This window comes from Mustela putorius, unplaced genomic scaffold (genome assembly GCF_011764305.1).
Source record: "Mustela putorius furo isolate JIRA1106 unplaced genomic scaffold, ASM1176430v1.1 tig00003983_pilon_pilon_pilon, whole genome shotgun sequence".
NCBI lineage: Eukaryota > Metazoa > Chordata > Mammalia > Carnivora > Mustelidae > Mustela > Mustela putorius.
In genome coordinates, this window is record NW_025422123.1 from 6,244,021 (window position 1) to 6,270,893 (window position 26,873).

The 26,873-nt window shown below is 45.1% G+C and overlaps 1 protein-coding gene across 3 annotated transcripts in view; it reads right to left on the bottom strand.

Moving 5' to 3' along the window:
• The window catches only part of KIF6 (kinesin family member 6), a 454,418-nt gene that overhangs the window by 30,415 nt on the left and 397,130 nt on the right, over window positions 1–26,873 (bottom strand). For all 3 annotated transcript variants that reach the window (XM_013062608.2, XM_013062612.2, XM_013062603.2), the window contains one exon: window positions 12,043–12,093. In XM_013062608.2, the coding sequence (XP_012918062.1) occupies window positions 12,043–12,093 (51 nt within the window). The remainder of the gene's footprint in view (window positions 1–12,042; window positions 12,094–26,873) is intronic.

Genomic DNA, 26,873 nt, shown 5'->3' on the forward strand with positions numbered 1-26,873 from the left:
CTTTACCCCTCACTTCTGGCTGGGCTCAGCCAATGGTGAGCATGGGCAAGTGACTGGAAGTGGGGGAGGGGAGAGAGGTTGAGGGGCCATGAGTTGGATGCACTGCTTGACTGAAGGTCACAGCTCCTATCAGATGGCCTGAGCCTTTCTGCACAGCCCTTTCTGTCTTTGGGTTCAGGTAACTGCTCACTCTTCTTGCCCCCTCAGGTCTAGGGGCAACAATGTTTCCTGTCCTGCTGGTTATGACCTCTGTATTTCCCTGGACTCTGCTAAGACCTTTGTTAATAGGTTTTTATTCAACTCTCTTTAAAACATCTAATTTGAATTTTTTTTTCTTTTTTTGAGAAAGAAAGAGTGCAAGCAGGGGGAAGGGACAGAGGGAGAAAATCTTAAGCTGGCACCACTTCAGCACAGAGCTGGAGATAGGCTCCATCTCCTATCTCTGAGACTATGACCTGATCTGAAATCAGGACACCTCACTGACTGAGCCACCCAGGTGCCTCACATAATTTGATTATTGATTTGAGTAATCTGTTTTGTGTTTAGAACCTGACCCATAAGGCTCAAAGTGGGTAAGCAAATGTCCAATCAGGTACATTCCATCAGGTCAAGGGACCTGCTGCTGAGGGACCTCCAGGGACACAAGAAGGTACTCAAAGTGAGGAGGAGTCAGCTTGGAACATCTGCCTGGCCCAGAGAGCACAAAGCCATGTTACAGAGTACCAGTCAAGTAACAACTTTACCAACTGCCCTTCCTACTTCTCTCCAACTCCTTCTTTGGAGTCAGGGGAAATTGAGCTCATCAGACTGAGGAAGGAAGTGTCTTAGAAAGAGAAGGAGCTGACTGTATCCCTTTCCTCCCAGGATACCCTATCCTTCCAGGAATACCTCCTCCTGAATTCGGAGTTAGCCTTAGCTGGGGAAAAGGAGAGAAGTCTTAGCGTTACGTGAAATTTGAATTGTTGAGACTGTAGTTAAAATATAAAATGACCAATATTTTTTGGTACTTGTTTGCTTTGTTTGTAATTAGCAATGAAAGAGCAATTGAGTTACTGAGCTGTCCAGTTTCCAACCAGGGCAGAGGCCAAACTGTCACGACTGTGAGGACTTAAAGAGATGGTAGAAGAACAACAGAAGGTGGTCTTACAAGCACTTCCCCCGCATTGCTCAGTGGGTCAGGCACACCTTCTTTAGCTATGAAGTCCCTCCTAGAGGACACAAGGTACCTAGAGAAGGGAATAAGAAGTGGCAAATTTTCTGTTCCCATCTTTAAGTGAAATGCTCCTGACACAAACGGTAGTGAGGAAATGAAGGTTAATCAGAACTGAATAGGGATTTGGGTTTTATAACCACCGCTATTATGGGGATTCCACTAAACAGTAATTGTTTGATCTCTGAATCCTTGGAATCTAATCCTTCATCGAGTTCTGGAAATTATTATAAACCATTTCAAACATAAAAAAATTTAGAGAATGATATAAATAACACCCACATACCGCCTCCATGTTTTGAAAAAATCCCTATAGTACACCATAGGTGCCTCCATGTGTGTGCATATGTGTTGAACAAGAACGGTGCAGAGCTGGGAGAGGCCTCCGTAGCCCTCCTTCCCATCCACTATCCCTGACCCCCAAAGATAACACTATCCTGATTGTACTGCAGACCTCCCCTTCCTGCTGGCACTCTCTTACCCTGTATCTCGAACATCCCTTAAAATTACTTCATTACTTAGCTATTTTTTGACCTAAGGGGAGGTGACAGAGGGGTTCTATTTGTAAGTATTTGTTGGATTGTACATCTGTACATATGTTTTATGCATTTTTCTGTACTTACATTATCTTGCACCATAACACAAAGCTCCCACTCCCCTCCCCCCGATACACAATATCAGCAATTTTAGAATTTACATAAAATGGCATCATTCCACAATATCCTTCAGCAATTTTCTTTCTTGCAATCATCATTGTGTTTCTGAGATTTATTCATATTGCTACATGTAGTTCTAGTTTATTCATCTTTAATTCTCTATGATGTTCTATTATATGAATATGAATTATATGCATATATCATAGTCCTAGATCATTTATCTACCTGCCTACTCAGGGGACCTTTGGGTTATCTTCTGTCTTGTTTGTTGGTTTGTTTGGCTGTTTGCTATAAGAATGATGCTGGTTTCCTGTTGGTAGGTCTTCCCCAAACTCAAACTCATGATCAACTTCTTTGGGGAAATGAGTGAGCTTTTGGGGAAATGAATCTTACCTAGCTCCATTACTATGCAACAGAATTGTTCCTAGGGAACCCCAAGACCTTTCTTGGGCTGGTACTTGTCAAGAACAAATGGTGATTTTTATCACCATATCTAGCTGTCTTATGTCAGTTAGAGGGGCCAGCCATGATACATTTTAGCCTACCAGATGACATCAAGAGGTTAGAATTTTGTCTTCTATATATTTGACTGGTTATATGTTTATTATCTGTTATATATGTTGCACATATTTGTAATATATTATATATTTGGATATGATTGTCTGTATGTTTGTTTGTGTAACCCCAAAATTTATATGTTGAAATCACATCCCCAATGTGATGGTATTCAGAGATGAGGTCTTTGGAAGGTAATCAGGTCATGGGGGTGGAGCCCTCATGAAGGGGATTAGTGCCTTTATAAAAAGAGTTCAGAGAGCTAGCTCACCCCTGTTCTGCCATGTGAGGACACAATGAGAAGCTGGCAGGGTGCGACCCAGAGGAGGGCCTTTACTAGAACGACCATGCTGTCACACTAATTTCCAGCTTCAAGCCTCTGGAATTGTAAAAAAATAAATTCCTGTTGTTCATCGTGCAACTGGCCTACAGTACTTCGTTAAAGCAGTCCCAACTAACTAGGACATTGGTCAAATGCCTCATTAATTCAAAGTATCATACATGGTTCCCGCACATTTACATGATGAATAAAACTGCCCTGGCAACTGGTGAGAGGACCATCCTTAATCAGTGCTCAATGGGAGAGACAGTGACTGTATTTTTTCAGGGTAGAGTGATTAATGGGGCCTGTGAGCATATGTGGGTGGAGGGATGTGGTGAATGCAGAAATGTGGCGACCTTCACCAGTTATGCCAACTGGTGCTGTTGGCCCAGAGCTGTGGTCGGTTCTGTAGCTGGGGACTGTGTCTGCTGCCTGGCATCTGGTTGTCTGGTTCCTGGCACTCAGAGATAGGTTCCATGTAGATTTGCTGAGCATCTACTCTGTCCTCAACTCCGTCACACACGCATTTCACCTGGTACTCAGACCAGCCCTGGGGAACAGATATTCTTCTCTTATAGACAAGGAAATGGAAAGTCAGGAAGGTTGATGGACCAAGGTCACATGACTAGCAAAGGGTAGAGGTATGATACAATCAGGTCCCTCCTGATTCCAAGGTGAGTGTTCTTTTTAACTATACCACAGCTGTAGTTCAAGGCCGGCACTAGGGCTGATGCCCAGAGCCTCCTTCTGTTCTCCAGAATGGCTGGTGGGGAAGTCTGGAACTACTCAAAGGGACTGGAGCCTTGGAAATTGGGAACTCGGCAAGGAATTGGGGTGGGAACTCTGCAGGCTCCAACTTGAGCCTGGGAATCTGGCCAAATTTGGCCTCATGTCACAGAAGCTCGTCCTGTATTCACAAGCTACTGTGTATTAGGATTGACTCAGGTGGACAGAATTTATCACTGTTCTCTTACAGAGCCAACTGAATCCTTCTGGAACCAACTGTGATGTCATCTCAACCTCTGGGACAGCTGCTTCCTTTACATTCTGCCTTACTCCAGGGGTTCACATTTTGATCATTCCTTTCTGAGAGGAAGAAGACACCTATAATCCAAGCCTTTATGTATCTTTTCACCAAGGCTACCTTTCCTGCATGTCTTAAGGAAGTGTGCATTCACAAAGAAGTAAAATCATGGCATCTGAGGGCTGAGGAGTGTTAGATTTGTTTATTCATTCAATAGGCAACCAGCAAACGCCAGCTCAGTTTCAGGATGTGCTGGGCACAGGATGTCAGTTGGTCCGACCACCTCATATTATGGATGTTGGAACCTTGGTGCAGAGCAAACCTTCATGGAAGACCTACTGTGGGCCTACCACTGTGCCCAGTGTTGGGGAAATAAAGATCCTCTGTCCAGTGGGGGAAATGAAAAAAAAAGGCTGATTAGTTATCACACAATGTGATAAGTCCTATCAGAGAGGTACAAGCAGAATTCTGTGTGAATCCAGAGGACACTCAGAGAGTTCTTGGGAGGGGAACTGGGTATTTGCCTCTGGAAATATCTTGGAGCCACAGGTTTGAAGCAAGATGTGTTAAACGCTGCAGAGCCTTTTTTTTTTTCTTCAAACAAAGGCTTCATGGCAAAAAGAGAAATAGCAGTTGCTTTGGTTGAATCACGGTGGGCAAAAATCCTGGGGTCTTGCCATTTGCCTCTCTCCCCTTTGCCTCATGCTCCCCAAAAACACATAGGTCCCAGAGAACTCATTCTGAAAACCACTGAGCTAGAGAATGCAGGGAGGCCCCTCTAGTTCCATGCCAATCAGTGGGTCCTCCCCACAGCCTGGACTTCCTGCTTTCACACGCTGTCTGGACCATCGGAGGTGCTCAGTGAAGTCTGATATAGAAATGGATGATTCTCACGTTTGTTATCCCCAGGAACAGAATTCCAAAAAAGTGCCAGATTCAGTCTTTAACGACAGTTCAGAGGGGCAGAGGGATGGCAGGGCCCTCCTCTAGAGAGTGGTGGAGATGGCTCAAGAGGCCACTGTGGGAATTCTGTTTGGGAGAAGAGAACCCCTCGGCAGACTAAGCTGGAACAACATGGTAGAATAGGCTGCCTCTGGCCTCAGTGGCTCTCCCAACCCTCCTCAAGTCCCCTGCTGGGGACGAGGAGCTGTCACTGCCCCATTTTCAGGGTCAGGGAGCATACACCACCCAAGGAGCAATCCAAGGGTCCATGTGGCACTGCAGCCACAACAGACTGTTCTTGGGGGCTTCTTTTGTTCAAAGGATCTCTGCTTCTAGGGTGCTGAGAGGGATGGGGGAGGGGAGAGGAAGACTAGTGTTCAAGAGGCTAGTATTTGGGGTGGGGGCAAACTCAGGATGCCATTTGGAACCTGCCAATGCCATGTTCATGAATTTTTATTTATGAGTCACTATTATTTTTATCTTCTGTAACAGTATATAAAAAAACATGCCTACACATAGAGGTAATGGAATGTTCCAGTAGGTTATGTTTTCACAGAAGCTGGGTCAAGGGATAAATGCAGAGAAAGGTGTGGTGTTACCCAACATGGACAGCTTGTGTGGGGCACATCTGTGAGCTTCTCAAGGGCAGTGATCTCCCACTTCCATCAACCACAGAACAAAAGAATGGATTGACCACCTACTCACAAAGGACTGGGCCAGTGCTCAGGACAAATGGTCAGTGTGCCACTCCCCGGGACATCATTATATCCCAGGGGGTGAGGTTGCCAACAATTTACTAAGATAGCCAGACATCCTGGAGACCCTCCCTGAGCTTGGGCCAGAAGCATGTGTGCCCAGAGGAACAGCTATCGTAGGGCAAGTAGGCAAGGGGCTGGGGGTGGTGTGGTACAGATTATTTACTCATCAGTGAGTCAGAAATGCTGAAGGATTGGAATGGCTGCTTGGGGGCTTTTTTTTTTTCTTAAAAGGCCTCTTTGACCAAACATTCCTTGCTAAAATGATCAGATTCAAGGCTCTCAGTCAACTGGCCCAACTCCCCATTTTAGATTTTTGCCTCCACTATTTCAAATAACTTCTCAAGAAAGTCCTCTCACTCTACCCCTGACACACAAAAACACATACCCCACACAAAACATACAGCCCCCACATAACCGCACACACACCCTCACATACCAACGGCACACCATATACACACATACCACACACGCCAGACCTGCACACACACACTACACACACACACACACACACACACACACACGACAACTACCTCCCCACTCCGCTCTGAAGTTCTGAATCCTGCCCGTTCTTCATGGTTTGGCTTAGACCTGTGGCCTTGGTGACAACTGCTGGGGGTCACTCCCTCTGGGAAGTTCCCAGAGCTCTCATGGCCTGGCTCTCTCACCTGACACATTTCATATACTGCTAGTACCATGTGTCATAGATCTGAATCACTGGCATTTGGTAGAGTTTGGACTGTGAGCAAAGCAAGAGCTTGTTGCTGACCAAATATTGCTCAAAAGAGACACTTAAGAGAGAGGCCATGGCCCACCTTCCTGGGGCTGGCTTTTCCTGGTTTTATTCCTGCTCTGTGCAACCATCAGAAACCAGAACACCTGCAGCAGAGGACTTCAGCCACTCACATAAATGTTTTCGATGAGTTATGCTTTAATGTCAGGCCTCTTGCTTTTATTGAGGGTCGATATAAGAATCATCTGGTAGAACAACATTTCGGTATCTTTTTAAGACTGCGGCTGAAGACATTGTTCACTGTGTCACTCAGTGCCTTTTAATAAGAATCTGCCCAATAAATTCTGGTTTGTGTTTCGTTCCAGGAAGAAATTTCATTTCTGCAGATAAATTAATTGGTACGCTTCCTGTTGTCAGAAAATGAAAACTATGTAATACTGGGTGCTTCTTGTTTTGCTTAGTGACTAGATAAGAGGGAGTCAAATTTATTGCTCCTGTATTGTGATCAGCTCAGCTGTGGGGTCCAAAAGCACTTACTCCTTCTACTTCTTTTAAATGGGCTTATTTTATTTTATGTTCAAATGCCTCATTATACTTTTGCAAGATATGTGAGTCTGGCAGTCATCTGGAGAAGCACTGATTCGCCCTATTTATCACCTGCACTGGCTGCGAGGGGTACAAAGATTAATTCGAACCACCCAGCTTTCCAGGAGCTCATGTTTCAGCATGGAGAATACAGCTATGGAAAATATACATTACAAAAAAAGGCTGATGCCTTTTGGAGGTGTGTGAGGTTAGAGGACAAAGCAGGCTTGGGGAAAAGGGGCCAGGCAAGGCTTCATGGCAGAGGCCGAGGCTGAATTGGTTTGGGGCTACAGTGGGATGAGCACAGTGAATAGCATAATATGTGTAATTAAATACAAAATTGGATAAAGAGTTACCTTTTTATGTGTATTTCCCCTTAAGCTGGCTAGAGTAGAAACCCTCTGAGAGTGGACCTTGTATCTCTGTCCCTCTGTGAATGCTACGATGCCCTTCACAGGGCTGAGGGCAACACGGTACGGGGGTTACCGCACAGGCTCTGGACATGAGTGTCCATTTGCATCCCTGAGCTGAGCAAAGTTAGGCAGGTTCACATAACCCCTTTGGGATTTAACTGTAAAGTGTGGGTAACAGTAAAGTCTCCCTCATGGGGGTTTGAGGAACATTAAAGAAGAAGCTACACATAGAGAGCTTAGATCCACGCCGAGCACACACCAGGTTCTCAAGGAACATTAGCTGACCAGCCTCGTCTGCGTTACCGACAACATTAAACTGTTCAGGGCGGCCAGTACAATGAAATGGGAGAACAACACACAACTAAATGAAGCAAAGCCTGCTCAACCCAACCTGCTGAATCTAGTTCAATCAATACCAGTTCCAAATGAGGCCTGGTTAAAAAGAGCACTGTTTTCTTGTTTCCTGAAATGATGTGTGGGAGTAGGCTCTCCTCTAAGACCAGGGGAACATGTGTTTGTTGATGTTCATAGAACTGATCATTGGTACTTCTCTTAGAGGTCCCAAGACTCTGGCTGTTACATTGAGGGGCCCTTTGGGGCCAGTGCTTCTCCTGGCCCACATCTGTCTTCCCTGGTTTCTCTGTCTACTCATTTTCTAAAGGGCCAGGTTTCCCCAGGGTAGGCAGTAAATGGAGAACTGTCATCTAGATAGTGAACCAGGAAGAGGAGAAGAAGTCTTCCCAAGAACATACATGTGCACAAAACTGTCTTCAAATGGGTGCTTATCAGGATGCCATGGTGGGGAAAAAAGTGCCCCAATTTATAATAAAATTTGTCAATTTCTGTGGTGTAACTAGTCCCACGAGGCTGGTTTCAAGCTGCCGGAGTGACGTTACTGCATGCAAAATTAGGAAGAGGTGCACAGTAGTGCCCCCTAAGACAGTATTTCCATGATATAGACACAGTGGCAGCAAATAACCCCAAGGGCAGAAATAATAGTAAAATGTAATAAATAACAGATGGTCACTAACTTACCATGGTTCAATTTAGGACTTTTTGGCTTTTGGATGGTGCAAAAGCGATGGCCATTTAGGAGGAATACTACTTTGAATTTTGAGTTTTGATTTTTCCCCAGGCTAGCGAGAGAAAGCATGACGGGCAGGCTTTTGTGATGCTAGGCCATGGCAGGGAGACCCCAGCTCCCAGACTGCCCTGTAAACACCTGGTAAGCTTGCAACCACCCTGTACCAAGACACCCATTCTGCTTTTCACTTTCAGGACAGAATTCAATCCATTACAGGAGCTACTCAACACTTTATTATAAAATGGGCTTTGGGTCAGATGATTTTGCTCAACTGTAAGCTAATGTAGGTTTTGTGAGCATGTGTAAAGCAGCTAGGCTAAGCTAGATGTTTTGTAGGTGAGGTATATTAAACACATTTCAAGTTAATGATATTTTCAACAGATGATGGGGTTATCAGGATGCAACCCCACTGTAAGTCGAGGAAGATCTGTAATTAGGAGGTGATACATTTTGAGATTTGTTGCCTTTGTTTTTTAATAGAACTAACTTAGTTGTAAGTTTCTATAATTTAATTTTTTAAATGATTTTTAAAATTTATTTGAGAGAGAGAGAAAACATGCGTGCAGGTGCAGGATACGGGGATGCGGGGATGGGGAGAGGAAGAGAGAGAGAGAGAGAAAATCTTAAGCAGACTCCCCGCTGAGTGCGGAGCCCTACACAGGGTCGATCCCAGGACCCAGAGATCGTGACCCGAGCTGAAATGAAGAATTGGATGCTTAACTAAGCCACCTAGAAGTCCCTCTCTAATTTAATTTTTAACAACAGTCGTGTCTTATCATGGCTCCCCAAATAGCTGAAATGGTGACAGTCGCTTCTCCGATGGGTGCAGAGCTGGCTCCAGCACATCACTGGCCGACAGCTTCTTACACGTGGCGTTTCTCATGCTACCATGAAGTCTGTGCTCCATTGAGATATGAGATTGCCTTCACACACGTCTCTCTGGGGCATACATCCCCTCATCCATACACAGATCTATTCTGACACAAAATACATGAGGAAACCTCTCTTGCTCAGCCTTGCTCATTACCTCCTCTGTTCTTCCCCCCAGAACAACCAACCAAACTGACCTACACTTTCATGGAAACCTCAGAGCATGGAGGCAAAAGAAAGAAACAGTACCGAAAGGGAATACTTAAAATGGAGGGGAAGTAGAGAGAAGGAGACAAAGGAAAGAGAACAGAGGGCAGGGAGGGAAAGGTCAGATGTCATGCCTGCCCTGTTCCTCCAACTGGAAACCCCAACTATGGAACACCAGGACATGCCGAACATCAAGTACACTGAGCTGCTTTGTGTCTCACTGGAGCCCTGGTTCCCAGCTCTCAGCCCCAATGTGGGCCTGAGGGGCGAGGGTGAAGGCAGGAAATGACTCTGGAAACAGTCTGTTGCAGTGAGAGGTTTCTCCCCATGAGAAGAACTCTGAAATGTGGTCGCCAGGGAACCTATGAGCGCCGGTGGTTCCAAAGCTCTGTCAGACAAGCTCCTGAGAAGTGTGGACTAAAAACATGGCATTTAAGCTCAAAATGGCAGCTGGGAGATGTTAACACTTCTTTTCTAATTGGGATAGTATGCTTTTAAAATAAATAGGTATTTCAAATGCTCTTAATTAGACTTCCATCCAGAGTGTTTTCCATTTGAAGTCTGCTGATTACTTCAGGCAAAGCTGGGCCCTGTTGAACCTGACACCTGCTGTAATTCAAGAGAAGGCTCCCAGACAGAGGAGCAAGGGGAATTGCGGAGAAGACATGCAGCCGTTTCCCACAGGCCCAGGACTGTCTGGGATTGGGGTGGGGAGGCGGTCAGAGAGGATGGAACATCTCTTGCTCTGACAGCCCCAGGAACTGACCAGTGTTTTCCAGTCATTGTTTCTAGTCACACAACATCATGAAGACTGGAGAAGAGGCCACACGGCAGCCCTCAGATACAGGGTCTAAAGGCAGTCCTTAGAGATGCTGCCCTACCCAGTGACTTACTGGTGAGGCCCAAGGATCACTTTGGCACAGCTTCCCAACAGAGGTCCTTAAGACCTTCCCCAGCCCAGCCCTATGAGCTGGGGCCCTGGGGGAGTCCTGGCTGCTTCCTGAGAAGCAGTCAGGAGCATCTCAGCTCTGACTCCCTGCTTGCATCTCTGGCCATGGGAGGGCCAGCCTGGCATGTTGACCTGAGCTCTCAGCGCCAGGGTCAATGGTGGGAAGCTCAAGTTCTGGTCAGTGTGCCTCAGGCTTCCTTCTTCCTTGTTTCTGATGCAACCAGTGGCTCTGTGATGTGTTCATTATTATTACTGAAACTAAACAACCCACCTTCCTAATAATCCAAATTACTGGAGTTCAGTAGGTCATCTCTCTGACTCTGGGGCTCTCCTCCACCTCCCCTCTAGAGGTCCTGGGTGTTGGAATTCTCTAATTTCAGGAGGTTCCAGGGGCCAGGCCATCTCAAGGGAACCCTTTGTTTGGAGTACATGAATTGCTTATTTAATCAGAGCACTCTAAGCACTTGGTCCCAGGCCAGCTGGAGAGGAAACAAGGTGGTCGTGCCCAAATACCTGCTCCACCAGCCTTTCCGGGAGCTGAACTCTCCCCCCAAGTGACTTCCTTGGGTCCCCTATCAAAAGGGGGGAGTTTTCTGCAGAGGTCCACTGCTTGAAAGGGGCCAAGTTCCTCTTAGAATATCACTGTTTTGGTTAGCGTTTGCATTATTAATGTATTAAGTGAGCCCATCATTGTTGGCGGTGAATAGCATGGGGGCTGAGAGCACCAGGTGTGTACTCAGAGACCTGGGTTCACATTCTAGTTTCGATGATTTCTAGCTATGTGACCCTGGGCAAGTCATTGAGTCACCTGCATCCCCAAAAATGCACTTACTTCTAAGGACAGTCGCAAGGCAGAAAGGAGGCCGTGCATACACAGCAGCGCCCGGGGTGGTTCAGAAAACATGATTTCTTCATCACCCATGGTTGCTGTTAGGGTTAGTTAGTAGCAGCTCTGGAAAGCTCAGAGTAGAGCCCTGAGGAGCTGGGACCTAGGGGTGAACTTAAGTTGGGGTGTGGGGTGGAAAGGTCAGGGGGATGAGGCAGCAGCTGGGAAGGTGGAGTGCCAGGCTGGAGGGCTGGGAGCAAGCACACAGGATGGGGGTAACTAGTCCCAGAGAGGAGGGACATCCAGAGGAAGCTTTACTGACAGCAAACCTTGCTTTCTTTAACCTTCTTGAGGGTTCTAGATGCATTTCTTTTTTTAATTAATTATTTTTATTAACATATCATGTCTTATTTGCCCCAGGGGTACAGGTCTGTGAATCATCAGGCTTACACATTTCACAGCACTCACCATATCACATACCCTCCCCAATGTCTATAACCCAACCACCGTCTCCCTACTCCACTCCTCCCAGCAACCCTCAGTCTGTTTTGTGAGATTAAGACTCTCTTATGGTTTGTCTCCCTCCTGATCCTATCTTGTTTCATTCTTTCCTTTCCTACCTTCCAAACCCCTCACCCTGCATCTCAAATTCCTCATAGCAGGGAGATCATATGATAATTGCCTTTCTCTGATTGACTTATTTTGCTTAGCATAATACCCTCCAGTTCTATCCACGACATTGCAAATGACAAGACTTCATTTCTTTTGATGGCTGCATAGTATTCCACTGTTTATTTATATACCACATCTTATTTATCCATTCTAGATGGATTATCTTTTAGCTAGGTTTCCAAGACCACACAGCTTGTCTTACCTTCACCTTTTTCCCGCAGACTTCACTTTGTACCTACCTAGAGCTACCTGCTGCATATGTCGCTGGGTGATTTCTTCCTTCAGGCGACCTGTCAAAGACACAAAGGAAAACCATTAGTGAGTTTCCTGCAGGTTGGAGGAAGACTTTGCCTCCAAAGCATGTAAGCAAAAAAAACAAAAACAAAAACAAAAACAAACCAAAACCATCCAAACAAACAAAAAACCCCAAACAAACAAACAAACAAACAAGGTAGAGTAAGGAAGATAAAAGTGGGCATAGCTTCCAAGAAGAGCCCTCCATGCACTGGATGGTGTTGGAAGAACAGGCTGGCATGCTGGATTCTTGGCACATCGATGCAAATACACATTTCACTTTTGGGTTCAATTCATCTTTGGGTTCAGTTACCGTAGGCTGTCACTCTCAACATTTGTTGGGGTCCTAGTCTCCTCAGTAGTTCTGTCTATTATTAATGAGAGGGGTGGCAGGATTGGATCTTGTAATAATGTACAGGGCTATTTTTAAATCTACTTTTTTTCAAATCTACTTTTTTTCTTTTAGGCTGTATGAAACTGTGTCAAGGAATAAAGATGGAGGTTTTAGAGGTCTAAGGTCTAAGGTCTAAAGGTCTAAGGTCTAGTATCTAAGGTCTAGAGGTCTAAGGTCTAAAACCTTAATATGAACACAGCAGTTGATCATTTACTATGAAACATATATTATTCTAGGTTGCATTAATAAAGGTATAGTGTGCAGTTGAAGGGAGGTGATGGTGGTAGACCCTGCATATGTACTCTGTCATGGTCAGACCACAGTTGGCATTTATTCTGGGAGTTTATTCTTCATAAGGAATACTAGTCAAATAGAAAATATTTATAGAAAATGGTTAGGGGTCTAAAACCATGCTATATGAGAAATATTTGAGGTAATTTGAGATGTTCAGATGGAGAAGGAAAGACTTGGAGGGAGAAGAGTCTCAGAGATAATGGCTGTCTTTAAAAATCTGAATGTTGTTGGGGTGTCTGGGTGGCTCAGTCAGTTAAGCATCTGCCTTTGGCACAGGTCATGTTTCAGGGACCTGGGATTGAGCCCCATACGAGGCTCCCTGCTCTTTTCCTTCTCTCTCTGCCTTCCCCCCCATACTCATGATTTTTCTCTCTCTTCCAAATAAATAAAATCTTAAAATCCAAACCTTGTCATCTGGATGAGAGAAGAGATTTTTGTCCCACTGCTGAGGGCAGAAGTCAAGTTGAATATAAAGACCAAGTAGGGGCTCCATATGAGGAAGAAACAGTTCACAACAAACACTGTCTCCACATGGATTGAGTTGTCTCTAACTGGACTACATTTCCTGGCAGAGCAGCGAGGGCCTTCCTGACAATGTTAGAGCACAGGCTGGGGGACAGTTTGTGGGGTGTGAGAGCAAGAACTCCTGCCCTGGGGAGGACTTGGGGTGAAGTGGCCTTCAGGCTTCCTCCATCTCTATGATACGGCTATGAATTCCTGCTGGATGGTGGAGTGAAGCATCCTCCCCCACCGGGGTTTGTTCATATCCAAGGGCTCAGAAGACTTGTTAAAATGTCAGTGCCGTCTGCATCACGTGTCCCATTTGGGAGATGTGATCAGGCTCCTGGGGACCCTGAGAAAGCCTGGGAATTTCGCTGCTCCCTGGTCTAATGTATTCATTTCTTCACATGAGGTACATTGGACACCTCAAAGGTGATGACTGACCTGAGTTTTCAAAAGATCAGTAGACAATGAAGCAGTCACAGAAGACCCCATCACTCACAGAAAGTTTCTACAATACTGTGACTGGGAGGCATGGCAGAAGTCATTCACTTTAAGGTCTCACTCAATTCAGGAGTCCCTGCTACTTGTATGACTTGTATGTGTCCAGGCTGTTCCACTGATTAAACTGTATATAAGGAGTTATTGATATGATATTGACACCTGCTTCCCTGTAACTTCCAGATTTGGACCTGGTTGGTTCTCTGGAACAGCACAGAAGAAGGATCCTCTCTCATTGAGAGTGAGGGTCTGAGGATGCCATGATTTCTTGGACTCGTCCTCTCTGGGTTAAATGTCACCTGTCCCTCAGCTCCTGCCAGAGTGCGAGTCTGTGCCTTGCCTTTCATGTGTCCCCACTGGAGAGGACTGTGAAGAGAGGAATCCAGGAATTGGGCATATGCAGTATTGCACCCTGATTCGAAGTGAGGGTGAGTAAGAATTTAGGGAATGTATTGGATGGGGTGGGGGGAGAGGTGGGAAGTAGCAATCTGGCCCATGGGTGAGAATTTGACCAGCCTGACGCCAACAGGAAAATGACCTGAAACCCAGGCCAGCCACAGCCACAGATGGGATCTTGTTCCCACTCTCAGCAATATGACCTTTATTGTCTACATCAGTAGAGAGAAGAAGATGGGGGTGCAGGGTGGTGCTGGGCTGAGATTCCAGTCTATGTCCAACACCACTGAACTGAATTGTAAAGAAGCATAGCACATGTGTTTTTCAATAAAAGGAGGTAGTGCTGTGACAAATGCGACACACCATTTAGACACAGCCCTTGGTGGAGAGTAGGTCATTAAGGGCTTTCTTATGCCCACAGCAGGAACAGCGAATGCCGCTGTGGTGCCTGGTCTGGGTCCTGGGTATCTGGCATAGGCACCTGCCACCACAAGCCTCGTCTGTGCCTGGCTACCTCCTTCCTGCTGACACTGGATGGGGACTTGCTCCTTTGGAGGACACACTGGGCTGCGTTCCTCCTTGAGAAACTATCCCCCTGACATACTCCCGACAGCTTGTCCCCCTGACCATGGGCCTCCCCAGCAGTAGGTCTCCCCAACTACATAGCTCCCATGCTCATGCCTCACCCCTGTAGGTACTCAGTCTAGTGTGGCATGATTTCCCCTGCTCCCAGCAGAATGATCCACTGGGCTCCCTTCTGCAAATCCCGGGGAAGCAGGGTTAGAGATTTTCCGGCGGTCCCCAGCAAGAGCTGCTCTGGTAAGTAAACAGCGGGATTTGTCCCCAGGACTGCGGTTCTATAAACTCCGCAAACAGAAATATCTATTTCCAGAACAAGGAGCCATCCTGACGGGATGGGTGGGTCTTTATAATGCTTTATAATGCCCCTATTGAGAAAGGTAGGTTTAAATTGTGCGTATGGATGTTCAATTTGGGTGGCTCGGATAACATTGGCCTCCACATGGCGATCTTTGTTTCTGAGATGTTCCCAAACAAGCATCTAAAAATAGCCTTAGAGCTGATACCTAATTGCATTTTCTACCAGAGCCATTCTTCATGTGAAGATAACAGTCTCTGTAATCGGCTGGATCTTGCAGTTCCACAGGTTTTGGCAAAAGAAGGAGTTGAGGGGGAAAGCAGAATTCACTCAGCATGCGGCTTGCTGTCATTAGCATGGTGATAAATTTGCTGGTTTTGGCTGGGGTTCCTGGACACATCTCCATCCTGAGGTATGGAAAAGAGATGAAACGGAAACAGAGAACTCCCAGCCTGAGGCAGGACATGGTCAGGGAGGGAAGCTGGGGTGCGGTGGGGGCGGGAGGGAGGCTCGGCTTGTACTCAAATGGTGGTAATTAGTAATTTTGTCTCCAGTACCTTACAATAGCGTATGCCAGAAACACATTCTCTCCCTGTCTGATTCACTGATGGCTGGAGTTGGGGTGTTAGCAGGGGGTGGAGGGGTACTTGGAACACGCAATCACCCACGGAGAGCGCCAGTGGAGATGCCTGGCCTTTGTAACTGCCACATGTTGGGTAGCGTGGTTTAGTGATTTTCTGTACCAAGTAGTTCATATGAAAAGTATTATCATCATCGTGAAGAAGCAACACTTATTATTATTTTTTACAATGATAGTCTTTTGGATACAACAATTTTCCTTACATTTCACGTTTTATTTTGCATGCCTGGTAGTTTGAAGTTGGTCACCAAGGGAAAGCTGCTTGAGTGGGATCTGGAGCAAGCCCTTCACTTTGACTCCCACCCAGAATAGGGCCCTCAGGCAGGATGCTTGCACAATTTGTGTGATGTGGTGCCTTACTGAGGATGCTGATGTCACTACCAGGCAGTAAATATTTCTCGCTCATGAACTATATGTTAAGCACCATGTTCTAAGTGCTGTGGAATAAATAGACTAGTTAAGAAGTCTCTTCTAGGGTGCCTGGGAGGCTCAGTGGGTTAAGCCTCTGCCTTCGGCTCAGGTCATGATCTCAGGGTCCTGGGATCGAGCCCCACATCGGGCTCTCCACTCAGCAGGGAGCCTGCTTCCTCCTCTCTCTCTCTGCCTGCCTCTCTGCCTAATTGTGATCTCTGTCAAATAAATAAATAAAATCTTAAAAAAAAAAAAAAAGAAGTCTCTTCTAGTTTGAGAAAGTTAACCTGATACAGGGGACCATAAACAGGGCACCTGCATGTTCTTCCTGTTAAAAGCTGGACCCCTGGCAGACCTTGCTCTTCCTTCCTGGACGGTTTGTGTTCCTGCTGAGCCTGGGTTTGGCTCTTCAACACAGCACTTTGGGCAGCTATGTCTGATTGCTGAGAGTTGGCATTGAGATGAAGCGAACTTCTTTGCCATTTTGGTTAAACTAGAAGATAATTACAAACTTGTAGTTCTACAGATTTTAAGTTCAAATCCCAACTCTGTGACTTCTACTAGAGTACGTTACTTAATGTCTCTGAGACTCCATCTTATCACTTGAAAAATGGGTCACAGTAAAATAACTGGGATAATATCTGTTTTACCATCTCTCAAGACGTTTGGGAGGATAACGGATAATGTGTCAGCATATGTGGCACACCAGACTAGTTTTAGTCATGAAGGCACTTTCAGACATATGGAAAGGTTATTATAGTTACAAGATGACTGGCCTGAAGGACGAGTGGTTAAATGTCAAATCAGTGGTAAACCTGAGTTTAGAGGAGGAAAGGTAGGTTAGCAGCATTAGGAGAGGCATCATCACTAATGGTGAGCCTTGGGTGGATTGTGAAGGGAGCAGAGATGTTAAGGTGAGGCTGGGGAAGGCATGGCAGTCAATGGCAATGGTGGGGGCCACAACGGTGGAGAAGGCCAGGCATGCCCTTGGTTGGGGTGGAGGTTGGAAGGGAGGGCTTGAATGGAGGAGTAGGGCTGGGGGGAGACTACAGTTCAGGGTCCAGGGTCATCCCTAAAGGGTCTGGACCCCAGTGAAAATCTGTTCTTCTATTTGACTACTACTACAGCAATTCAGTAAATCAAATTAAACTTCAGTAGCAGGATTGGGGTGTGGGAAGAGGACACAGAATTGTGTTGCCTGCCTGAGGGGCCTCTTTGAAAGGAAAGTCTAGTTTAGTGGGTATGAACTCAGAGTGTGGATTATAGCTGTGACGTGGGATGCCAGTTTCTTTGTATTCTAACATAGAGGACTGTGATTACAAAAAGGTTAGACTCCCCAAAGACCATTTGTAAGTCTATTTGTAAAATTAATGGGCCCAGCATAAATTATGTGTGTAATGCTTAGATGAATTTCCAACAAACAAGAGTATGCAAATCCTTTGAAGTCTTAAAATCAGGCACATTCATCTCCTTCTTGCTACTCTTTCATCAGGTTGTACCTAAACTTGTTTGGATAATTTGAAAATCAATTGAGGCAGCACCCACCTCTTCCCACCATAGCAATAGTGAAGAAAATAAAACAAGAGAATATTAAGGAGACTTTGCTGGATTAGCTTTCAAGACAGATTTCTGAAGATTTGAAGTGGGACAGAAATGAAGAATGGTTGGAGGAGCCCAAGATTTTGGCTGGCAGGGTTCCAGGTCCAGAAGCAAGAAGGTGACTAAAAGTGCATCTGGCAAGCAAGACACAGTCTGAAGCAGCAGGGTGGGGTGAGAGTCCCCCACCACCCAACCTGTGCCTGAAGGGGGACTGAGGAAAAAACGTGCTGCTAGATGTTGCCTAGGGCTATAGTTCATGTCCTACTGCAAGCCCAAGGAGGAAAATAGGGTACACCTGCAGCTACCTTCAGTTGCCCACCAAGCTGCCCACTGATAGTCTGTCTGCCCAGGTGGGCCACATCCCAACATTGCCATGGAGCAGTCACTCCCAATTGTCCTCCTGATGGGGGGCCTGGAGGGCCTGTCAGATAGAGAGGGATGAGAAAAAATGGACAAAGGGAAAGAGAGAGAAATAAAATGGGTTTCATTAAAAATGGACCTGGCCACAAAAATGCCAAAATGTATGAATAAATCTAATGCTAAAAAAAGATAGTAAAATTAATAGCTGGAACATGAATTCATTAGAGATGAAAGTAATTTTCTGGATAGACAGCTACAGACACTTATTGATGCAGAATTACAAAGGGTTGAATTAGTCTTATTCTTTAGTTAACAGCACATTATCCTTGTCAGTATGGATAAAGCCCCGCGTGTGTGTGTGACAGAGAGAGAGAATATGTATATATGTGTGTTTATCCCCATACCTTATGCCCCATCTGCAATTCCCCTACTGTTATGCCTCTAATAGGTGGCCATTCTGATTGGTTTGATACATACTCTTTTATCACATATATTCTTATAATTTGTGTTAATGTTTTCTGTGAAGTTTTTAAGCTATGAAAGAAATACTGAGCTACAGATCTCATTGTGTTTCCCATTTATTTGCTAGCACTGTGTTTTTGACAACTACCCATTTTGCTATATGCGCATCTAGTCCTCAGTTTCTAACTATTGCATACATTGCATAGTGCATTTTACTTCCCTTCCCCAAGTGTAGGACAACTGGATTGCTTCCCACTCCTGCTAACACCAGCAGTGCTGTGATGGCCATGCTGGAATATGAAATCTTATAGGTCTGAGAGAGAAGCCCCTGCTGGGTCTCAGCAGATCCGTGTTAATTGGAGGTGTTGCCTCCATAATGATCGTACCACTCTAGGCTCCTGAGATAGACTTCAAAGTAAGTATGATGAGAATACTCAAAGAGATTAGTGACAGCTTATGTTTTCTTTGAAAAGAATAAGAAATCATAGAACAAATAGGTATGAATAAGAATGAAACCAGAATAATAGGCAGATAGGAGAGATGTTTTGAAATGAAAAATAGAGTCATTGACCAACAACCAAGAACAATAGAGAGAATAAGGGAATAAACCCCAGACTGGACATAGCTTTTAAAAAGACATTTATTTATTTATTTTTTTAGAGCGCTAGTCAGGGGAAGGACAAAGGGTGAGGTGGGGGCAGAATCTCAAACAGGCCCCATGCTGAGCATGGAGCCCAAGGGGGGGGGGATTCACCTCACAACCCTGAGATCATGATCTCAGCCAAAACTAGGAGTTGGCTGATTAACCAACTGAGCCACCCAGGCACCCCCAGATGTATTTTAAAGGTGAATTAGCTTTTCACCTTTTTTAAAGGTGAATAAGCTACTGAATGGCCCTGTGCCTCATTTTCTCTTCTATGAAACAGGGTTAGTACCAATATCCGGTGTGAGGACTGAATTAAGTCACCTATGCAATATCTTTAGGAGAGTGCTTAGGATATAAGAACCAAATAAGTGTAAAAAGTTATTATGATGATCAGCAAGAAGAAAAATTAACACAGAGAAATATGTAGGAAATATGTAGGAAAAAGAAACAGTGATGAGCATAAAAAGAATAAGTAAGAATACTTAACTACTGACCACTACTAACCATAAAAGCCCTGTATGTGAGTGTGTGTGTGTGTGTGTGTGTGTGTGTATGAAAACTAAAACATGAAGCCATAATAATAAGATAGAGATACAGTGAGGGGATGTTCAAGCTACAGCCCTGGAGGTAGATGGTGGAGGGTATATTTGCAATAACTATAGGCATCGTTATAGTTACTTTTAAACTCTAGAAGAAAAAATACATACTCTAACAACCAAATCAATAGAGGATCAGGAAAAAGACAGCAGGGAGGACTGTAGGGAAGGAATGCCAAAATTTTGATGATTCAGTAGATCAGGGAAAGAGAAAAATGAAGCAAAGAAGACAATGGGGGAAAACGGTGTAAAAGATCCTGCATTTGATCAAACAATGGATATAGAACTCTGTGTGTGTGTGGCACATACACACATATGTGGCCTTATTAACATGGAAGCACTTTTATTTTTAATTAGTCAATTTTTAAGAGAAAGTGCACAAGGGGGTGGTGAGGCAGAGGAAGAGAGTAAATCTTAAGCAGGTTCTGCACTCAGCATGGAGGCTGACTCAGGGCTCGATCTTATGATCCTGAGATCATGACCTGAGCCGAAATCGAGGCAGGCACTCAAGGGGACCCTCAACCCACTGAGACACCCAGGCATCCCTGAACATGGAGGTATCGTGAATGGGTCCCCATAAAGCTGTTACAATGAGTTACCCGAGTGTGGAGGATGAATTGGGTCAGAAAGGTGAGAGCCGAGAGAGATGAAAAACAAACAAACTGCTATGAATAATATTATGATTTATGTAGAAGTCTGTTTATGTGTATTTATAAAAAGAAATTAAAATTTAAAAAACCACTACAATTTGCTTCCTTAAAAGGGAATGGGATGTTCCTCCCGCATGTTGACAATTGTTTTTGGGTACTGTCCACACAGTGACACTCATCAGTCCTGTGTGCTGACTGAAGATGGTCAGCCTGAGTCCCACCCACTGCCGGGCTGGGGGTGATGAGGAGTTCCAGCTTATCCCCAGAACTCTGTTCCAGGTTATCCTCAGCACACAGGACCATGTGCAAGAAAGGTGAGGATTGAAGGAGGATAGTCAGAGGAAACCCAGAACAGCGGCAACAACCCAAGGGATTTTGACAAGCTTAGGCTGGGGGAGGTCCCCGAGAAGCCTTCAACCCTCCCTGGGAGAGGGAGGACAGGTCTTTTCCTGGAGTCCCTGAAGAAAAAGGTTCAGTGACAGGGCACTGAGTGGGAGACCAGGAATGGTCTAAATGTTGGGCAAATGTTTTTAAGCCTTCTCATTCCAACATGACATTTCAATTTTCCAGATTCCAAGACTTTTCTTCCACTTGGTAACATTATTAAGTCACGGAGAGAGGAAAAAAAAAGCAGCTCATTCTTCATATCAGTAATTTCAAGAAAAACACATTGTAACCTGCCTTGATTTCCCCCCACCAGGATTTTCTCAAAAGCACCCCATCACCTTGGCCTTATCTTGCAGAGGAGGACATGCCCTGTAATTGATGAGCATTTCAGTTCAGGATGAAAACACCAGACCGCAGTCTGGGCTTCAACACAGCTCCTTTCTTATCAATAGGACAGTACATGATGATCACATTTTGGGGGAATGCTCTCATTTATAAAAAATGACCAAATTATACCATGTCTGGGAGACCTGATTCTTTTCCTGTGGGATATTCATTCTGGTTACCCACGTAATCATAATAATCATACGAGATTAGCACATTCTGTCTGAAGCTTAGGCATTTGGCTATTGTATCCACTTAATTAAGCTAAGGAGCTTACTGGTATCACTATTCCAGTAGGTGATAATATTCCATAAACATATTTGGAGAATTAAGTAAATAAGCACATTTGTTAAAAGCTCAAATAAATGTGCAAGTAGGTAAGCAGAAGGAAAATTTTCAGCTCAGCAACCAGCATGAATTGTTAAATACTAAACATCTTAGGGAGCTGAGGGCTCATGATTGTGTTGGCTTCCATTCAAAAGATGTTACTTAGGTGCTTGGAAGTTCTTAGCTCAGCAAGGGAAAGATCTAACCACCTTTCAAGACCTGCCCTGGAAGAGTAACATAGATCACAATCCTTCTTTCCATTTGAAGATGTGGCTCTGGTTGCCAAGGCTGCTATCTGGGGCAAGGAGAGGGTCCACAGCATGGCCTCTGATTTCCATCCCAAAGCTCCAGAGGTAGCCCAGGGGACACACCCAGGGGACACACTCAGGGGACACTCCCAGAGGTACCTAGGCACATTCAAGCCTCTTCTGCTCCAGTGTGGGTGGAGCAGGTATATTCTACTTCTTAGTGCCCCCAGCCCACACAGGAGGATAGTTTGTACAAGCCCCTTATTAACTGTGGATATAGGGAGCAGGGCTCATTTAGGAATATAAAGTAAAGCCCAGGCACTAAGGTGTTTGATTTGGCAGTGTGTTTAGTTTTCAGATGAATTAAAACATGAAATTTTTTTTAAACAAATGTAGGCATCCCCCATTCTAAACCTCTACCTTCTGATCATTACTCACCCTCAAATTCACTATTACTTACATTAATATCTGGGTCTTTCATATTCCTTCATAAAATCAAAGATGATTGATTTCCGTAATTGGAAATAAACGACTTTTTAATAAGCTTGCTTGAAATGCTGGTGGTAACAGTCTTGTTTTCAGAGCCTGGGATGATTCCTACCCTCATCCTTTTATTTTATTTTTCTTCCAGAAAATAAGCACCAGAAGTCTTCCTCTTTTTGTTTCTGTTATGGCTAAATATTCTCAAAGAGGAGAGGGGAAGAAAGAGAAAGGAAGAGACTTGCTGACCATCTTGCAGAGGATGCTTTACAGAAATGACATGGTTCAGGGAGAATATAGTTTTCCCTCCTTGAACTTGAGCTCTGCCTACATGAAATGCTCTATTTCTGTCGAGATTTCTATCCCAGGTACACATTTGGGGGATAAGTGGAGAAGAAGGAAACCAAGGGACTTAGGACTAGAGAAAGGAGGAAAGCAGACAGCAAAACTGGAAGGGAAGTTTTGCGGAGAAGCTTTGGGAGAGATAAAGGAAGTTGAATGGTAAAGTCCACCTAGCCTGAGAACTACCTTCTTCATTCATCAGAATGGGTGAGGAGAGGGACTGGGGAGTTGGAAGGGGTGTGAGTAGGATCCATGGCACACGTTTTGATGCTGTGTCTCTGAGGAGTACTGCTCCAAGTGATAACAGCAGGCAGGGAACACTCAGAAGAAAAACAGACACAGAGAAGGAATTGCCATAATATGCAAAGATAAAAATAACTTACAAGCTTCATGTTGAAACTTCTGGGGAGAGAGATCCTGAAAAAATTTCAGCGTATTAAGGAATGATAAGTGGAAGTTAAATATACACAACCCATTATGACAAGTTGAAGATGAATTAGATGCTCTTATATGCTCTTTGGTGTCTTGGTTTTACTGTTTTGTTTTGTTGAATATACAAATACTGTAGGCCTTTCATAAATTTACTTGCAGACTCCATCTTATTTTTCATATAAAGGCTTACTCCTTAATTACGGCTTTTCTTATCACAGGGGTGTTCTGGTCCCTCACGGTTGGGGATGGATGGACAACTGCACTCTACAAATCAGAAGACAAAGACAGTGTATATCCTAGGGTCCAGCAGTTGTTGGGAACTCTCATTTCATCAGAAGCTGTTTTCTCTTCAGCTCGTGGAGTGTATTGGTCATTAGCTGCCCCAGGGGACTAACAGGGGCCAGGGCAGAAGACCTTCATATTCTTTGAACTTGGGGAAGTTAAAATTTTCAGAATTAGGAGCAGTTTCTGCCTCTTATGGGGGAGTCTAGATATCATTCTCAAGGCAAACAGTGCTGTTTGAGATAATCTAATCATTTAATGGACCATTTGAGGTCCCTACATATAAGGCTAAGCTCCACTATTCTTGGGGAAGATCTAGAAATGGGATAAGCCAAATGCAGGTGTTTCAGGGTAAGAATTAGGTGCTCTATGTTCAGAAACACAATGGATCTGTGTTTCTTTAGCAGAACTGTGTCGGCGCAGCTACAGAATTTTATCCCCCTCCTAAATCTCAATGTAGGTTGTCATATGCCTTAGAAGTACTGTTTGTGCATAGACCATGTGATGGCTCATTTTATGGGCCAACTTGGCTGAGGTATGCTGTCCAGATGTTTGGTCAAACACCAGTGTAGATGTTGCTTTTAGATATCAGCAGAGTTTGAATAAAGCAGACTACTCTCCATCATGTGGATGGGTCTCACCCAAAGTTTAAGAGGAAAAAGACTGAGGTTCTCTGGGAAAGAAGTACTTCCAGAATGCCTTGGGTCTTGAGTTGCAACAGCAACTCTTCCCTGGGTCTCCGGCCTACAGACTTAGCCTACAGATTTGCACAGCCTCACAATCACATGAGTAAATTTCTTAAAATAAATCAGTGTTTCGCCTCTCTCCCCCTCTCTCTCTCTCTACACACACACACACACACACACCTCTATTAGCTCTAAGTCTCTAAAGAACTCTGACTAATACAGGTGGCGTGGGTGTGTGTTCTTGTCCAAGCACTTGCTTTAGCACTTTGGAAGCAGAAGACAGACCACGGTGGGATAAATGTCCAGGCCTATTCTGGTCCTCACCTTGCACATGAATGGTGTCTCTCATTTAGAAGCCGAACAATGATCATAAGACCAGGGGACAGACACAACTAGTGTTTAGTGAGTGGAATCTGGTCCTGTGCAGCCCACTAGGACTAGCCACTTGCTTGTGTCCTTTAAGACTGAATAGCCCAGGTGTGGGGAAACCAAAGTGCTATGAACTATTTGTCAGGGCTCTGAGTCAAGGCAATGACCTAGAGAGAGTGAGTATGTAAAGAGGCAGTTGGGCCTGGAGGCCAAAGAGCCCAGAGCCATGGGTGACTGCCCTCTAAGAGCCCCACTTCCAGAAAGAGATATTATCTCCTGTTCACTAGTCTCTGTTAGCGCAAGCTCTGGTAAGGTCTTATAAAAGTCTTCCTGGCCTAGTCAAATGTGGTAGCCAAGGAAGCAGGGTGCCCAGGGCTGGAGCAGTGGCCCGCAGTGATGCTGGAGAGCAGGCCCAGCATATAGCAGTCCCTGCAGTGCGTGGAAAGGTGAGGAATCCAGGGAAGACGAGCGATCCTGGGCAAGTACCTGGGCATGAGAATTCAAGAGGCCGTCCTTGGAGACCCTCTCAGGATCAGTTTGGGGACTTGTTTTGAGACAAGTGACTAATTTTTAGCAAGAAAGCTTCAGAGACTTCAACCTTAATAATTTGGGAATAAAAAGGAGACCCAGCTTTGTTGGGCCATCACTGGCTGGTGAGGCCAAGGGTACACGAGACTCACTGGGAGGGGTGTCCTCTGATGCTATCCCCTCCAGAAATGAGAATGGAAGCCTTCTAAGGGCAAGTGAGATGTAAGAAGGCCATGTGAAAAGGACAGAATCTTCCAGATATGGCTGGATGATTCCATTCCTAACCAGCGCCAGTCTGCACTCCCTGACTGCTGAAGAAATGAGATCTGGTTAAATTTGTCCTTTTTCACCCTCCTTAGAAATATCAGAAGCTTATATTTTGCAGATGGCTTTATGCTGGCCACGCTGGCCAGGCTTGGTGAGGTCCAAAACAAACATACCTGACCTACATTTGGTCAGCATTGGGAGGCCCAAGGAGGCCAAGGAATTAACAGAAGAATTCAAGGATTGTTCCTTATCCTGAAAGTCCTCAACTTGAAATAGCTCTTGCTCTGGAGGACTTGGGTGAATGTGTGGCAAGGAGAGGGGGCAGGGCTGTGGGAGAGAAGCTTGTGAATCCATTCAGGTTCATATAAAAGGATTTTGATGCTGATCTGTCATTGGAAAGAGATCTGACTCCTTCTTCATGGGGATGAATATAATCTTTTTACTTCATAGTCAAGGGTGTAATGAAGAGTGAATATGGGTGACATGCAATTTTTGGTGGGAACTTTGGTCTGGGCCTGAGGATATTGTCTACTGCAGACAATATGTTTGAGGTAATAATTTTCGGTACCCCAGAATCACAGAAATCTGTTTTCTATAGAAGACATGTTAGCAGACTAACATGAATGATCCTCTGGGGGTTGTTATTTTAACAATTAGGGGGCGTTTAGTGGAATTGGTGGTCTTTACCTAGATCTCAGGAACTCACCAACTATGCCAATACAACAGATGAATGATGGTTGAGTTAAGATCTTTCACGTACTGAGGAAACAGCAAAGCATCTGGCTGGCAAACAGGCACCCTAATTTCCTAACAGTGTGATATTATCAATACTGACAGGACTTCTAGGAAGCTCTCAAGGAGTGCCTGAGGCCTTCCTGCAGTTTCCCAATCCACTTCCGTGCTCCTCCATCCAGCCTGCATAACCCTGATCACAGTTTTTTTCTGTCTTCCCTTGACCATTGGAGTCGTGGAGACCCCCTGTCTTAACGTGCAGTGGAAGGAAGGCAGTGATGTGCGGCTATGGCAGTAGAAGTCACTTTGGCCTACCCTTGCAGAGGTGGACACCGGCTGGGGGCATGAAGGACCAAGCCATTTCAAGGACTCATCTCTTCCAGGAGCAGACCCCAGGACAAGTAGCTTATTTGGAAAGTGAGCCTTGGACAAATGGATAAGAAAGAGGGGAAGTGAGTCAGGGAGGGAGAGCAGTGAAGGGAGCAGTAGGAGCCCAGCTGTCAAGTATGGGCAATGCAGCTCAATCGCACTGGGCGCCTCTGGGGGACAGTGCAGGACCCACATCTCCAAGTTGTCCCTCCTGGGTCCTGAGGGGGGCGGAGTGGGGAAGGTGTTAATTTCCTGGCACTAGTCTTTTCTAGATGGCCAGGGAATGCTCTTAGGAAGACAGGAAGGTGCTAGCAGATGAAACCATGCTAGTGTACACACATTGTACCCAAGGGCATATGGGTTAGGCTCTGACAGCATCTGGTCTAGCCTTTGTTTCTCCTTCTTCATCCTCCTTGGCTGAGAAAGACCAGTACCTCCTGCTGTTAGTATAGTTTCTTACAAACAGAGCTAATTCTCTGGCAACCAAGCCAACCAATCGAGGAGTGACAGGTAAAAGAAATGAACTATTCTAGCCAGTCCATTGCCCGATTCCTTATAGGCCTGGCTAGTATCTTGGGGCCAAGTTTATTTTCTGACCTGGCAGATAGGAATGCCT